Source organism: Dreissena polymorpha, chromosome 1, assembly GCF_020536995.1.
Source record: "Dreissena polymorpha isolate Duluth1 chromosome 1, UMN_Dpol_1.0, whole genome shotgun sequence".
NCBI classification, from domain to species: Eukaryota; Metazoa; Mollusca; class Bivalvia; order Myida; family Dreissenidae; genus Dreissena; species Dreissena polymorpha.
This window is the reverse complement of record NC_068355.1, coordinates 174,119,801-174,137,118: the sequence shown is the minus strand read 5'-3', so window position 1 is coordinate 174,137,118 and position 17,318 is coordinate 174,119,801. Positions and strand designations below refer to the sequence as shown.

The 17,318-nt window shown below is 37.9% G+C and overlaps 1 protein-coding gene across 4 annotated transcripts in view; it reads left to right on the top strand.

The window, feature by feature from the left end:
- The window catches only part of LOC127861977 (uncharacterized), a 26,871-nt gene extending 9,553 nt beyond the window's left edge, over window positions 1-17,318 (top strand). The window contains exons 1-8 of one of the 4 annotated variants that reach the window (XM_052400816.1): window positions 3,146-3,182; window positions 5,627-5,771; window positions 6,414-6,521; window positions 6,672-6,857; window positions 7,472-7,495; window positions 13,901-14,090; window positions 14,647-14,966; window positions 15,488-17,318. In XM_052400816.1, coding sequence (XP_052256776.1) covers window positions 5,681-5,771; window positions 6,414-6,521; window positions 6,672-6,857; window positions 7,472-7,495; window positions 13,901-14,090; window positions 14,647-14,966; window positions 15,488-17,187 — 2,619 coding nt within the window. In that variant the 5' untranslated portion in view covers window positions 3,146-3,182; window positions 5,627-5,680 and the 3' untranslated portion in view covers window positions 17,188-17,318. Of the gene's footprint in view, window positions 1-3,145; window positions 3,183-3,243; window positions 3,469-5,626; window positions 5,772-6,413; window positions 6,522-6,671; window positions 6,858-7,471; window positions 7,496-13,900; window positions 14,091-14,646; window positions 14,967-15,487 lie in introns of those variants that run through there. The other 3 variants (XM_052400807.1, XM_052400798.1, XM_052400824.1) reach the window with 3 other exon arrangements.

Genomic DNA, 17,318 nt, shown 5'->3' with positions numbered 1-17,318 from the left:
TTTCGATACCAGGTAGCTGATGATTGATCTATTTCAACACTCGAATGTACTAATAAAGAACTCCAACCACTTACGATATGAGTTTGATATGTCCACTATTAGTTTGTCACACATTTTTTTGAAAACGTTCCTGATAATAATGGTAAAACTTATTCTTTTCACGAGCACTACCTCTTCCGTGATGCTTACTTTCGCTTCGCTGGTAATCTATTTCCGGTGGTGATGATTGACAGTGATAAAGATGGTTATTGATAGATCTTTCCTTCAACTAACTTTAACTGCTTGCTGCAACTTTAGTAATGGTATCGAGAGTGCGCATGCGTCTATCGGCTGGTTAAGTACACTTCATTAATAAAGATTTCAATACAACAACTGATTTTTTCCGCCTTTAAAAGTGTTCCGAGGACACCTTTTTACACGCCTATTTACGGGACATATTAAGGGACCACCCTCGGATGATGGATGGACGGGCGGGCAGCCGGCATATTCATGGTTGCCGCTCTTAAAGGAACCTTTTAACAGATTTTGGCATGTTTTAAAGTTGACGTTAAATGCTTTAAATTTATAAATTTAAACGTCGGAACTAAAGAAATCAAGTATAAAACAAAAAATAAATAAAGAAAAACGTAATCCGCACCTGGTCTCGAACCACTGACATTAAGAATAAAAGTACAGCACTTAAACAACTGGTACTAACACATGGTTATAATGGTTTTTAATACTTTATGTAAGCAGGTCCCTGATGGGAGCAATCCTCGTAATGTCACAAAATATAACTATTAACAACATACAGTTCCAATTTATTCAATCGATCGATCAAACGTTCTGGAAATTTGTATTCACATAAAATGGAAACCAAGTTCGATTATGAGGCACACCAGACACTTCAGAGTTATAAATCTTTATTTAGACTGAAAAAAAAAGAAATTCGCTGTTTCCGCTCTGCAAGTCGCATTGTAGTTCTCTTATCTTCGCCAGACTGTCTTTAAATGAGTCGCTGTCTGAGAAAACTGGGCATAATTCATGTGCGTAAAATGTCATTCCAGATTAGCCTGTGCAGACTGCACATGCTAATCAGGTACGACACTTTCTGCCTCAACTTGATGTTCGTTGAGGAGGGACATCCTTGAAACTAAAAATACCATAAAAGGGGAAAATGTCGTTCCTGATTAGCCTGTGAGGACGGCACAGTCTAATCTGTGATGACACTACGCACATGCATTAAGCTTAGTTTTCTCAGAACGCGGCTCAAATATTTGTTGACATAAAAAACATACAGTGTTCGCTAGCGAGCCGATTCGCACGACGGACTTAAGAATTACCGTATTGCACTTTATTTGAAAATAATGCAATATTGGCTGTTCCCGCTTTTGAATTCGTACGGTGTTCATCAAATCTTCATAAAAAATCTGGGAATGTTTGTTAACATCAATTGGCGACCTCGTTTGATAACCAGCGAAATTCGCACCTGCCACTTCAGAGTTATTGCCCATGGTTTATACAAAACGACTAAATTCGCCACGTCTGCTCTCTCGCTCATTTAGTTTTCATCGAATTTTCACAAAAACATTCCAGATATGTTGTTTTACCTTGAAATGAAAGTCAAGGTCGATAACCAAGAAAAAATATTGCATTACGGACATACCTACTTTGCCAGTTGTATCAATACCAAGGTAACTGTTACGGGAAATAGAAAAAAAACATGTTCGGTTTATAATTTAAATTTGGATGAAGGCGTTGGTTTCGTATATGTACAACTATATTTTATAGCTTTGGATTGCATTTCGGACCAGTTGGATAAATTTTAAGGTCACTTGAAGGTAGCTTACCAGTACACTCAGATTGGGATAGCACAGTTATAAAAGTATTTTTTACGTTAACGTTGACAACTGGATCTGGATCTGGATGAGTATGTCGAAGATGCCACTCGACGTTGGTGGAGTGCGCGACTACATTGATGTTTTAAAGTTTATTCCAAACAAGCACAGTTTAAACAAAGAATTTTTTAAAGATGACAGTTTGTGCTGAAATTGTTTCGAAGCACTTGGATTTTTTCACTAGGTTACACACTATGTTTTGATAGATATATACCTCGTATTGCTTTGCCCTATTGATACGTTTAAGCCTTAGTGGCTTAATGTAACGTTCAATGGAAATGGTCGGTACGTGCCCTTACACCGCCTTGTTCGAGAGCGTCAACCTGTGGGCATGTCTTGGAGTGGTGGGAGTTCCAACTTGTGTAGCATTTCTATGACTTAACCAGGCTGTCTGGAGCGGTAGTCTCTGGTGATGACCCTTGCGGCTGATCGCTGGACATCCTCTCGGCGGTCAGTATCTGTTTGGTGGAATGGGTTCCATACATCACGGGCATATAGAAAGGCATTTATGCGGCAGTCTAACGGGCAGTAACTGAGGTTTCTTCTTAGAAATCCAAAAGTAGAGTTAGCTCGCTTTGTTATATACTAGTAGGTGATGCAGGTTTTCCGTTCCATGTCTTCTAATAAAGTAACAGGTTTGGGGTTTCTTGTTCTTTTCTTACGATTTTTTCGTTGCGTTGTCGTGTGTATCGTAAATTGTTAGTGGAACACAGATTTTCCAAAAAGGTGTTATCCGGATCTCCCAACTTTAAAATAGAAATGTACTAACTACTTGCTGCGCTTAGCTATTTTAATAATAAACGATTGCTTCATCAAGTAATAAAGGTTGATCCGATAAGTGCAATGACTATAATATGTCAGTTTGGTTTCTACCCACAGATGGGTGTTTTTTTTTTCTAAATCCGGTGAAAGTCTTTTGTCGATTAAAGCAAATTTTCAACTCTACCTCGAACCAAGGACCTATATTAATAATGTTTTTATAGGTCCCTGCTCGAACTTATTGCAAAATAATTATTATTGGCCTGCAACGATTACTTAACTTTGTATTTAGTATTGTAAAAAATCGTTGCAACTTTAGAAAGTTGGGTTAAAGGAAAAATAAGCGATTATATTTACTGAAAATCTTTAAAAAAAACAACAACAATGTATGACCTTATAAGTATTTCACCATAGCCTAGGAACAATCTCTTACACGACGGTTACATTACAATTGTGTATGTGAGAGCAAGGAACGACAACTCGGCAAGGAGATTGCGTAGGAAGACTCTTCAATCTCCAATACAGTTTTCACGCGCCACATATTAGGTTATTTATCACATATTAGGTTATTTATAGGTCTATCGCAACCGTTGTTTATTTTTGGTGTTTTCACTTCATATACACTTATAAATATAAAATTAATGCAGAATCAACATACTAAAACAATATCCCGAGAAGAGAAAAATAATGCATTTTAATATCAACCGTACTTTCGTTTGACGACTGATCATGCATGTACGATGTGAACCTAAATTTAGTTTTAGTGCAGATTCGTTCATACGACATAAAGACACAGTTTTGCTTTACGAATCATTTCGGCATACAGGACTGGGTGAGGCACGTAAGATATCGAATATAAAATATATTTTTATAAACAACTGGTAGCAAGATGAGTTGCAGCTAAAAGGTCAGGAACCACATTTTAACTTACTCCTTTGATCTGTTAATTCTTTTCAGCTCAATTTAACACTACAACAGTGAAAATTGCTCAACGGTTGCGATAAACACCTATAAACCATTAGACGCCCATAATATCACTTTAACCTAAACTTAATTCTTAATTTACATGTTGCAATGGACATACAATTGAATCCTTATGATTACAATTTATTTTGACCATTTAAACAATAAATATGAACTACACTCTATAGTTCATGTATGTAAAGGCAAAATATAAACATTATTATATATAACAACAGCATTTAATCTGTTTATCTACTTTTGCATAGGACCTCTCATTTTAAATAGAATCACTCTCTTCAAATATGATCTCTTTTCACGCTAAATATTCCCCTTCACATTAAATCTTCCTTCCAATGAGTCTTTCTATTGAAAAGGAATCTCTTTCACAAAGAGTTATCTTCTTTGACATATAATCTCTTTAATTACATATGATATCTCCTTTCTCTATGAATATATTTTCACATAGAATTGCTACTTTCACACAGATTCTTTATGATCAATGATGATCTCTCCTTTAAAATACACTTTGTTTGGTACTTTATTTGATGCATATAACAATGTTTAATATTTGGCCTAATGCTAATTTCAAAAGTCCTATTGGCAGATGTGTGTAGTATCATGGTGTTTCCACTGTATTATGATGTCTGTGGTGTATCCTGATGTTTGTGTTGTGTTATGATGTTTGCAGTGTGCCTTGATGTTTGCTGATGTTTGTGTTGTGGTCTGATGTTTATTCTGTGTTCTAATGTTTTGGTGTGACCTGAATTTGACCGATGTCTGTAGCGTTCCATGATATTGGCTAATGTGAGTCCTTGGGTTGAATTGCTGTTTGTTTTGAGTCCATGTTTCTAATTTCTCCTGATGTTTTGCTATGTGTGTAGTGTGTCCTGGTGTGTTGGCTGATTTTTGCAGTTTGCCATATGTTGACTGGTGTTTGTGGTGTGTTCTGTCTGGTGTTAACTTATGTTTTTGGTGTGCCCTGATGTTGACGTATGTTAATAACGTTTCCTGATGTTGACTGATGTTTTTGGTGTGTCATGATGTTGACTAATGTTTATGACGTTTCCTGATGTTGACTGGTGTTATTTGTGTTCTGGTGTTGACTAATGTTTATGGTTTGTCCTGATGTTGACTTCTGTAAATGACGTTTCCTGATGTTGACTGAGTTTTTGTGTGTGTGTTCTGGTGTTGACTGATGTTTATGACGGTTCCTGGTGTTGACTGATGTTTATGGTGTGTCCTGATGTTGACTGATGTTTATGACATTTCCTGGTGTTGACTGATGTTTATGAAGTTTCCTGATGTTGACTGATATTTATGACGTTTCCTGATATGACTGGTGCTTGGTGTGTGTCGATAATCGTGATGTGTCCTGCCGTTTGTATTGAATTTGATCCCTAATGCATTGACTGGTGTGTGTGCGTGTGTGTGTGTTTGTGTGTGTGTGTGCGGGTGTGTTTGCGTGCATGTGTGTGTGTGTTTGTGGGAGTGGGATATATGGGTATAGTATCCCGTAAAGATTGTGTGATATATTAAACATATTATTCAAAATGTAGGCTTTTCAAGTTCATCTTTAATCCCTACTCAACAACGCTCAGGGCCCTCAATCTATCAAATCTGCCGCCGAATTTTAAAATCTGCCGCCGAAATTCGGCGGCAGTACCCCGCCTGAAAAGCATACTTTATTTCCCTTTTTTGGGGAAAAAATTCCCCCTAAAAAAAAAAGAAAAAAAAAACTTTTTTTTTAATAGAAAGACGTGTCTCATGATTATTATATCCCAATTCTATTTCAATTTAATCTTTGCAAACATACTAAATTATGAAAAATGCAATGAATAAAGTGCAAACATGTACAAATGTTATAATGAGAGAGTAAGTAAAAAATTCCCCCAAAAGGGAAACGCCGCGAAAATTCCCCCTCCTAAGGGCTGCGGACCCCTTCCCCCAAAGTAGTGTGAGGGCGCTGACGCTATGCAACGTTGGACGATACCCATAAGGTAGCCTCATATAAAATTTTATACATTCAGACCATTACACTGGAAGACACGACGTTTGATCATTATGACATCTTCGGTCTGGGCATGTACGCTTCGTATGACATCACGATCCACTCATATACGTCATCAGGAAATCTCACCGAATATAACGTGTCCTGTATGACGTCAGAAGACGGTAATTTTTATTTACAAGTATTATTTATACCATATATAATAGCAATGATGATGATATAGAAGAAAATAGTTTTTTCGGGGTTCTTAGGGAAAACAGGGAAGACATTTCGTTTATATAGGGAGACAAAACAATACTTAAACAATAATTATTGCTTTCTTACTCGATCGAGCGTCAATGCAATGGATAACGTCATGCATCAGTTGACATTAGCTGAAATAATTCGCGTTCAGAAAAATCTGAAGAGTCTGCCAAAGCAAAAATCATCAAAAGACTCTATGGCGGCAATTTATATTGACTACTGTTGACATGTACTATAAAAACAAAACATTTAGTGTATTATCTATTTATACGGTTATTTAATATGAATACATTAAGATTTATTATTATGCTAAGCTGGCATATGCGATTCAGCAAATGCTTATTAGGTGTTATAGTTACTTAATTCTTAATTTTAGAGAAATAAACACGAAGACGATGCCGGGTTTGTGGTGACCCGGGAGTTATTGAACCATTAAATAGGGAAATAAAACATACGACTTAAACATGAAACAAAAAGGATTTTTAATTTTATATCATTCGCTGTAAAGATAATACTTGTATTAACAAGAAATTGTTTGTGATTAAAAAGTTCTTTCATTTTAGTGCCCAATGGTTCGCCTGATGGATTGGTGTGTAAGGGAAAGACAATCAAGGCCGTCACGTGTTCATGGAACAACCTTACCCAGGTGTACTGGAACGGGGTGCCACTGGGTGAGCAATAAGAGTTTTATTGTTCATAACAATCGTGGGGGTTTGTATTACTCATATAAGGCGTTAGTTTCAACGGCCAACCTACATAAAATATCAGTACAATAGCAATAGCTTTCCCTTGTATGGCTCATGTCCCAGTCTGCTCCCCAGGTTTCCGCCTGCAGTATGCGGTGATGTCTGACCGTTCCGAGCTCAAGGAAGTGACATTGGGTGCGGACGCCCTCTCAGCCGACGTGTTATCGCTCACATTTGCCACCAAGTACGTATTTCTCCTGAACGCCTTCACAGCCAAGGGGCAAGGGACGGTGTATTCCACGGCATTGGGGAGCACACTTGGTAAGCCTCTTTTTTACACAGAGCAAGTTTTATTTGTGATAAACTTATTTTGCCAGATTTATATCTTCACATCACGTTTGTACTATGCAATACTGCAAAACATATTAATAAACAAGTGGTTGCAAGATGGTTTGAAGATAATTGGTCAGTTACCACATTTTAACTAACTGTTTTGACCTGTTAATTCTTTTCAGCTCAATTCAACAGTAAAAATATGCCCATAATTTCACTTTAATATTCACGTAACACGTATTTTTTGTGGTTATCGTAAATGGAACAAAACCACACGTCCTCTAGTACCTAATCATGAGTTATATCAGAAAATCTTTTGTGCTACACGACACTGATCTAATATCATATAGTTGCCAAGAGGACATGTCTAAAGTGCTTGAAATGTACACAAACTAACGTCCCGTAATGCATCTTTAATGTGATTGTATAACGTTTATATTTTAAAATCTTATTATGTGAAAAATGATTGAACATAATCGTATCAATAACATTGTGAAAATAAAAATAAATCATATCCGCAATTTTTTTTTCAACCTTTATATGTATTGTACATTAATAAGCAAGACTATTTATTGTAATGTGCGTTCATACTTGTATTTCAGGTATTGAGAATGACACGACTGCAGGTAGATATGATAGCTACAAGCGATATGATGAAGTTGGTTCCTAGTTCTTATTCGAATAAGGAATAAGGAACAGTTCCTAATTCATTATTTAAGCTTAACATATTTGATTTATGGTTTTAAAGAAAACTTATGCATGTAATTCTTAGGTAAATCAAAAAAAAATTAACTCGAATACATTTACGTTATGTATTACGTTACATTTGTTTTATTTTCGCGCTTGCATAAAATGTCTCGTTTAAACCGAATTGGGATTTTCTACTTCAAATACTTACTTCAGATCAACAAAACCTATAGCATATACCATTACTTTACATTTATAAAGTCGAATAAGGAAGTGGAATGCTTTTTCTATTCGAATACGGAATAAGGAACAAAAGAAAGGAACCACCAACTTACTCTCCATTACATTAAGAGGCACTTAGTGCGCCAGGCTAATATGCGAGTTAGTTGCTGGGTATGACAGTTATTACCGTTATTTTACTCCATCATGGTTCAATTAATCGTATGTATTTTTAGGGTTAGGGTGTTTGTTCTTTGATATATGCATTTGTATTGCAATTTTATTGATCGAACAACTAATGATGATGTCAATGAATTAAGGATTAGTTAGGGATGTAGGGAATATATTGTTGTCTTGGCAAGTGACCAATCGCAAAAAATACGTGGTATTAATTTAAATTGTTGAATAAAGCACTACTCAGTTGGAATTAATAATTATTCCGTAATTTGTAAACACGATCGTTTTTTGACATATTAAGACATGTTAATATGTCACCGTTCACAAATATCCATTTTATATAAAAATGCTTAAGCTCATGTGATAGAGCTAACTTTTCAAACATTTCACATTAAAATAAAAGCGGTAATGAGATCAGTGTGTCATATGGTTGAGGGCATCAAGTACTTTGTAGTGTTGTGTGTAAATGAATAGTTGAATGTAACCTGTGGTGTTTTGTACGACTAAGGAGTTGGGTAATGAACGCTTTCTGAGTAGCATGGTCTTGTTGTCTTTAAACCCGTAATTGGCCATTTATAACGTGCTTGTACGAGCTACAACACTAAACTGGCGACGAGGATGGCCAACCTTCCTCCATTTCCTTCGTTCAACATCCATGACAGCGGCGACACGTCAAATTCTTCGTCAAATTCAGCCGGCGTACGGTGGCGTAAGTGGACGGAAAAATTAGACAATTTAATCTGTGCACTGGACATTGATATTGACAAGCGCAAAAAGGCTCTCCTTCTGCATTACTGTGGCGAAGAGTGTTTCGACATATATGACTCGTTCACTGATGAACAAAAAGGGGTAGGTTCTACTAAAACTGTACAGAATGAAAACGGTGATAACATAGAAACCCCTGACGAATATGGAAAATTGTGTTCCTCATTCAAAAACTATTTCACTCCGAAACAGAATCTTACCTACGAAATCTATAAGTTTAGGCAGTCGAAACAAGAATCTGGTGAGTCGATCGACACCTTTTACACAAGGCTAAGAACCCTTGCAGCGACATGTGAATTTCACAACAAGGACACTGAGATCCTTAACCAAGTTATACAAGGATGCACGTCTACACGCATCAGACGTCGAGCTCTGCGAGATAACTTTACTCTTGACAGACTTATTGAAGAGGCTCGCGCATTGGAGGTTTCCGAGGTTAGAGCGTCTGACATGGAGGGACGGCAAACAGCTAACGCTAACGCTATCCACACTATCCCTGGTGGTTCGCGTGGTCGTGGTGTATCTTCGCGTGGTCGTGGTGTATCTTCGCGTGGTCGTGGTGTGTCTTCGAGTGGTCGTAGTATATCTTCACGAGGTCGTGGTTCCTACAACAACCCATCCCAGGCATCAAGAACTGGCACTGACTGTCGTAACTGTGGTGGCAAACATGTAGACCGGAAGTGTCCGGCATTTGGGAAGAAGTGTCATCATTGCGGCAAATTAAATCATTTTCAAACAGTTTGCAGATCAAGATTACAACATGTGAACTATACAGAAGCCAGTACTTCAGAAGCTACACAAAATAGTTCTAGTGATGAATCTGTATCTAACCTTTGTTGTACAAATTCTAGCATACCCTCTGTTTGTGTTAATATTCTTAACAGTGATGTTAAATTTTTGATTGATACTGGTTCTAGTGTAAATATAATGAATGAAAATATTTACAATAACATGGGCAGCAAACCTTCTCTTCAACAGCCTGTACCATTGATTTTTGCATACGGTGCATCTCAACCTTTAGATGTTAAGGGTTATTTTAGAACAACCATCAATTATAAGGGTAAAACAGTTACTGCTGACATGTATGTTGTAGGTAACACTGACTCTAGGCAGTCCAGCTGTCTCCTTGGGGCCAAAACTGCTCAAGCTCTGGATATTGTTCAGTTTGCATTTTCTTCGTTTGCAGCTTCAAGTTCTATTCCAGATCAGTACCCTTCTCTGTTTGATGGCAAGATGGGCAAGATAGAGGGCATCTCTGTGAAACTGCACATTGATCATGATGTTCCCCCAGTGACACAGCGTCATAGGCGAATTCCATTCCATGTACGCAAAGATGTTGAGGCTGAACTCAAGCGTCTTGAAGACCTTGATGTTATTGAGCCTATTTCAGGTCCCACACCCTGGGTAAGCCCCGTTGTAGTTGTCCCCAAAAAGTCAAAAGGTGTTCGTGTTTGCATTGACATGCGTGAGGCTAACAAGGCTATCTCTAGGGAGAAACACCCTATGCCAACTGTGGAAGAACTTATGTCAGATTTGAATAGTTCTACAGTATTCAGCAAACTTGATCTGTCCAACGCATATCACCAACTTGAACTTGATGAGTCCAGCAGGTACATCACTACTTTTGTCACTCATGTTGGTTTACGGCGCTACAAACGTCTATTGTTTGGTGTGAATGCTGCATCTGAAATTTTCCAGAAGACGGTTGCAGACCTCCTTGCTGACATCCCTGGTGCAAAGAACTTGGCAGACGACATCATTATTCATGGTAAATCTCAGTCAGATCATGATCGAGCACTTAGCCTTACATTGGAGCGACTGAACAGATGTGGTGCCAAACTCAACAGAGATAAATGTGTCTTTTCTGTAAACAAAATCTCTTTCTTTGGCCATGTTTTCAGCGATACAGGTGTTTCGGCTGATCCAGAAAAAATTAAGGCTATTGTAGGTCACTCAGCTCCTCAAAACCCAGCTGAAGTAAGATCTTTCCTTGGCATGACGCAGTATGTTTCTCGATACATACCTCACTATGCAACCATGACTGAGCCACTCAGACGTCTCACTAGGCAAGATGTTCCTTGGGATTGGTCAAGTGATGCCCAAAATGCTTTTGATAGTTTGCGATCTGCTCTGTCTAGTACTAAGGTGATGGCTTACTTTGACCAGAACAAGTCAACTGAGGTTCTTGTTGATGCATCCCCTGTTGGAGTCGGAGCGATTCTCACTCAGGAAGGTAGAGTTATATGTTACGGAAGCCGTGCACTCACAGACGTGGAACAGCGATATTCACAAACAGATCGTGAGATGTTAGCTGTTGTTTATGGTGTTGAGCACTTCCATCTGTATCTCTTTGCTTCTGAATTCAAGGTGATCACAGATCACAAACCCCTTCTAGGTCTTGTGAACAGTCGTAAACCTGCTTCTGCGCGCATTGAGAGATGGCGTCTTCGGTTGATGCCGTATCAGTTCACACTCGAGTATCGTCCAGGTAAAGATGACCTGAATCCTGCTGACTATATGAGCAGGCACCCATTCACGAAGCCAAAACGTGATAATGCAGCTGAGGCTCATGTTGCTTTCATTGTCCAGAAGGCAGTACCGAAAGCTATGTCCTTACAGGAGATTCAAACCGCAACCAGAGAGGATGCTACACTGCAGAAAGATATGACAGCCATTCAGTCCGGCAACTGGTCTCACTCCGATTGTACGTCCTTTGTCAGGTTTCGAGATGAGTTTTCGATAGTAGATGGTGTTATTTTGCGTGACCACCGCATTGTTGTTCCCACTTCCTTGCAGCAGCATGTTGTCGAAATTGCTCACCATACCCACCAAGGCATGGTTAAGACAAAGCAACTAGTTAGGGAGAAGGTGTGGTTCCCCGGCATTGATAAGATGGTTGAGGATGCGGTTAGATCTTGTATCCCATGTCAGGCTTCATATCCCGGTCCAAACAAACGAGAACCTATCTGTCCTACAAAGCTTCCTTCTAAGCCATGGGAAGAAGTTGCTGTTGACTTTGCAGGTCCTTTCCCATCTGGCCAATACTTGCTTGTTGTAATGGATGAACACAGCCGGTTCCCAGAAGTGGAGATTGTTTATTCGACAGCTGCCAGAGTTGTTATACCTAGATTGAAGTCTATCTTTGCTCGACAAGGATTTCCCTCTGTCCTGAAGTCAGACAATGGTCCTCCATTTCAGGGACAGGAATTTGCAGAGTTTGCTTCTACCTGTGGGTTCAAACACCGAAGAATTACTCCTCTTTGGCCTGAGGCCAACGGAACTGTAGAAAGGTTTATGGCCACACTTAACAAGTTTGTTAGGGCTGCAGTTGCTGCGAACCGTGATTGGAGAGATGAACTTCATGATTTTCTCATGCACTATAGAGCAACTCCCCATGCATCCACTCAGATATCCCCCTTTGAAGCCCTTGTTGGGAGAAAGATGAGTATGGGACTACCTGAAATCTCAAAGCCTGTCTATCCTGTTTCTGTCTCTACTCGTTTGGCGATAAATGATGCAAACAGTAAGCAAAAGATGAAACAGTATGCAGACAGCAGACGTCACACAAGTCCGTGTACATTGATAGCAGGTGACCAGGTGCTGGTCAAACAGCGTAAGGTTGACAAACTTACACCTCCATATAACCCTGACCCTTACACAGTCAAAGAGAGACGTGGAAGCATGGTTATCGCTGATAGGAATGGTCATACCATTACTCGCAATTCCTCACATTTCAGACCTGTTAATGCTAGTATTCCTGATCCTGATCCTGATCCTGAGGGTGAACCTGAAAGCATTGTTGAATGTCCAGTCCCTCAGTTACCTGACCTTGGTTCGAGTCAATCTGATTTGTCTCCTACAATGACTCCTGTTCCCTTGCGCAGAAATCCACCTAGAGCAGCGGGAATGCCTAAGAGACTCTGTGATTTTGAACTGACATAGGTTAGCAGTGTCTGTTTTATTCAAGATCATGGTATTTGAAAAACCATTGGAAGTTTTGATATAAGTTTAATTTTTGTTTAAATTGTTAACATTGTTAAATGATTGTTTTATCAATGTAAAATAATAATCATTTTACGCCATGATCATTTATAGGCAATGACAAGCTATTAAACTTAAGACATTAGGATTAAGTTAATAACATTATATTGTTGTATAATAATTAAACAAAGTATCAAAAGGATTTCCCATTAAGCATATGGCTGCTAATGTTTATTGTCTAGTCAAGTAATCTTTGATTATATGCCTGAACCATGAGTGTATGTTGAATGTGAGTTGTTTATTATTACCATTATGACTTACCTCCCACATAAATACTTATGCTTTGAACAATTGTGTGAAACTTTAGCTTTCCTTGATATGTTTAAGTAAAGAAACTTTTATCAGAGTTATTATGAGAGTGGAGATTTGATTAATCTATAAGGACTGTGAAGTTTTGTGTTTTATTTACATGGACATTGAAACAAATTACTTTGATTACTTATTCCTTTAAAATGTTGCTCAGTAATTTGTTTAATTTAACTTAATGCAAGTTTTCTTTAAAGGTGGGGAGGAATGTAGTGTTGTGTGTAAATGAATAGTTGAATGTAACCTGTGGTGTTTTGTACGACTAAGGAGTTGGGTAATGAACGCTTTCTGAGTAGCATGGTCTTGTTGTCTTTAAACCCGTAATTGGCCATTTATAACGTGCTTGTACGAGCTACAACACTAAATACTTGTTCTACCAGGAAAGCGGACTCGAGCTTGTCTTAATAATGAGATCAGTGTGTCATGTGGTTAAGGGCATCAAGTACTTGTTCTACCAGGAAAGCGGACTCGAGTATTGTCTTAGTAAGCCTAACGCATTTAATTCAGTAGAGCTTCAATAAATGAAATTTAACTGAATAAATGTTGGCTACATACAAAGATAGGTTGTCTACATACACATCATCTCACAAAGTACATGTTCTGCATGTCAGGCGGGTCGTAACGAAACAAATGTGTGAAACTAAACTTCACCAACATCATTTTTAAACTCAACAACCGCTGTCCAAAACAGAAAGGTCTCATTTTCATTTACATAACCAATGCCATTTTCTAATTCAACCATTTCTGGTCGATAGGGAATGCTTTAATTTTCACACGTATTTCAATAATTCAACAAGTTATATCCATTCAATAAATATCCGGTTTTTCGTACGCAGAACCTCCCACGAAGTACTACTGCTACGAGGCCGTCCCGGGCATGATCGTGTTTGACTGGGACGAAATGCCTTGCACGGTGTACTCGGGCATCATTGGCGGCCTCTTCCTCCTCCTCCTGGTTTTCATCCTCATCCTATCGTGCCAGGCCTGTTGCCAGAAAGGAGGCGCGACCAATATACAACTGAACATGTACGTATAGCAGAGAATGCGAAATCCATGGACCATGCTGACCATTGTAGTCATTCAAAACGCTAGACCTTAAATTTAGTACTGATTGATTTATTATCAAAAGATTGACCCAGTGCTTCCACGGAGTTTATATTATTCATTACTTAAGTTATTATTTTACAGCAGCGTTTGTTTATTATGTGATTTAAAATGGTTTAATCTATTTTTGTTATTAAATCGTTGTTTGTCTGTTTTTTAGCACAATTTTAATATTCAAGAAAATGAAAATATTCATCTTTTTTCATCTTAAACCAATAATTGTTTGCTTAATTCGGCCATATATTTATCTTTGTCAAGGTAACGCGTCTCAATTATACTTCCCAACGAAGATGACATTAATTGTATTGGCTGGTTCCATATAAACCTCGTACATAGCTTTAATGAAATCATGATATACCGTTAGTCGATTTGCCTGGATGACTTTCTATTAACCAGTGGTTATCAAAATAAGAAACCAAATCGCTTACAAAAGGCATTACGTTTGCCATTTTACTAAAATTTTATTTAAAAAAATTAGACAGCTCTCAAAGCAAACATACCTGCCATCAACTCATCAGTGGTTACTAATTTTAACTCTGGTTGCAAGGGCAACGGATACGGCACCTCCTAGCAGAGGTCCAAAATATCCCGGGTGGAAAGAAGATGACTACAACGGGAATCGGCATGACAACAATACTTACAGTGATAGTGACCAAGATACATCATCTGACGATGAATATGATGATGAGGACGTGGAGGATATTGAAGCAGATCGTGATAACGTAACAAAGTCATCATCGCTCAATAACGATTGTGATACTGGAAAAAATCTACCAAGACCCACTTCCAAAAAGGCAGGCAAGACAATTTATTGAGTTCGTTTATTGCTTCATTCAAATGATAAACCTTAAACAAAAAACAGATGGTGTAATGAAGCAAAACATTATATTTGATCATCTATTTGAAAACTGAAAACAAATGATATTCATAATGAATGTGTGTAATTCAGATCAATTAAAAGTTGACTAAAACGAAAATGCCCTTTATATACATGCATAGAATAGAAGGTTGGTGACTTTGATAGCATGTGCTATCAGACGAGTCTGATATGGCATAGGAAAGCGAGGCGTGTTTGCTTTTGCGTATTTCCTCACCAACACTGTTGAAATCATCCATCATTAATCTACACTTTCGTCACCCTTGTTATTGTGCTCATATGGCATAAAACAATTAATGATGATTAATTAATCTAATCATTGCATATGTTATATGTTCACATTTAGCAATAAAAAATTTAGTTCCGAAACGACAAACAGAAAGTGCAAATATACTTTATAACTTAAAATATTATGATTTTTATGATATTGTCATAATTCTAGTCATTCAAAGACGGGAACGAAGCGGAGTAAGCCTCGCGAGTGTCCTCTCTTCTAGACAAGTTCAACTTGAGGAAAACGAAGAATCTGCTGATAGTGATTACGACTCTCAAAATGAAAGTTTTGATGAAGGAGCCTATACAAATAAACATTCCGAAGACATAGCAGATGCCAACACTTTACAAGGCTTATATTCTGTAATAAGTAATAAAAAAGTTAGGTCACAGATAAAAAGTAAAGAAAACAAACCACCAGACGACTTCGGTTTAAAACCTATGAAAATAATGAGTTCTCATGAAAAAAATATCTCATTAAATATCTCGTTAGATGAAAGCAGAAGTGTTTCGAAATCGAACATTTCGAAAACGAAAATGGTCACTTTCATCGAAGGTGTAAACAATATTGAAACAATCAATGAAATTTCGGAGGGTGAAACTATGGCTCCGACAAACAAATCGCATGAAGAAAAATCCTGTTTCAAAACGGTTCCCAAGGCAAAACATGTCATCTTTAGCAGTAAAAACGCAAAAGAGACAGACGATATTTTTGTGCAAGAAATTGAAGAAACAAATGTAAATGACTTGGCTTGTGTCAAGGCAGAATCATCTAAAGATCAAAACGGGATTGTTGCATGGAAGAAAACAAGCGTTCCAACCCAAACAATGAATGCTGACCGGGATGAAGAGGTGGATACGGAGACTTTTGTTGCAGAAACTGAAAGTTGCCCTAAAATGGACAAAACAAACCAAGTCACGCCAGATACAAGGCCTACAAGTGGTGAAATTTGGAAGAAGCAAGTAGCTACATTGAAACAACTCGACGACAATATGGACAACAGTCTCCACAAAAAGAAAAGCAGTATTAGAACATCTGAAGTGACACAGTCGATAAAACATTCCGACTGGATGGATGACAACGACTATGTGCCCATACCAGCAGTTAATAAAATACATAATGCAAAACAAAGTACAACAAATGATCATGTTTATGGGAACAAACCTGAATATAATTTTGCGCCATCGAATGCTTGGTCTCAAAAGAAGGAAGAAAAAACAAAGCGGAGAAAGCAAACCCCTGTGCGGCAGTTTTCGGAGCCAATTTCTTTAACTCATGATCACGTTTTACAAGCCAAAAGAAAACTTAGTGAAGGAGATAATCATCAAGCAGTTAACCTATATAAGATAAATAGCGAGGCAATTCTTCCGGAACAGGCAGGAATTGAATCAATACAACTGGTTGACATAGAAAGCGATGATAGCCATCCGTTGCGAGGATTTCCTTCAAATGATACGACAACAAAGCTTAACCATATGGCACACAATCATTTAGGAACAACGATGGGAAAGATCACCGGACGAAATGCGCATGCATCACAACAGCCTCGAGTATCAAGTGGAAGGAAATCAACTAAAGAGTCTAACAGTTACAGGAGGCGGTCACCAATAGAAGCTGAACCGGTATTTGAGAGCAACAGATTAGCGAAAAAATTTCCATTCTTGGCTGATCTAACAGCTAAGAATAAAATTAACCATAAAGAGACAATGAATGAAAGCTTTTCAAAGCAAGCGAATACGACCTCCATCGACAGATCTATGTCATATGGATTTGGGGTTGGAAAATGGCGCAAAGTTGCCGTCTCGTGGTTAAACAAAAGTAAAATACAGAACAACGCAACTCAAACTTTAAATTCTGAATGGACATAAAGTTCTTTATTGATATCTTGTTGTTCATGTATGGAATGTTTTCTTTCTTTTTTTTTCTTTTTTAAATACGGAAGGTACAGAAAAGTTGAACGGAAATTGATTGTTTGTAAATAAACAAATATCACTGTTAA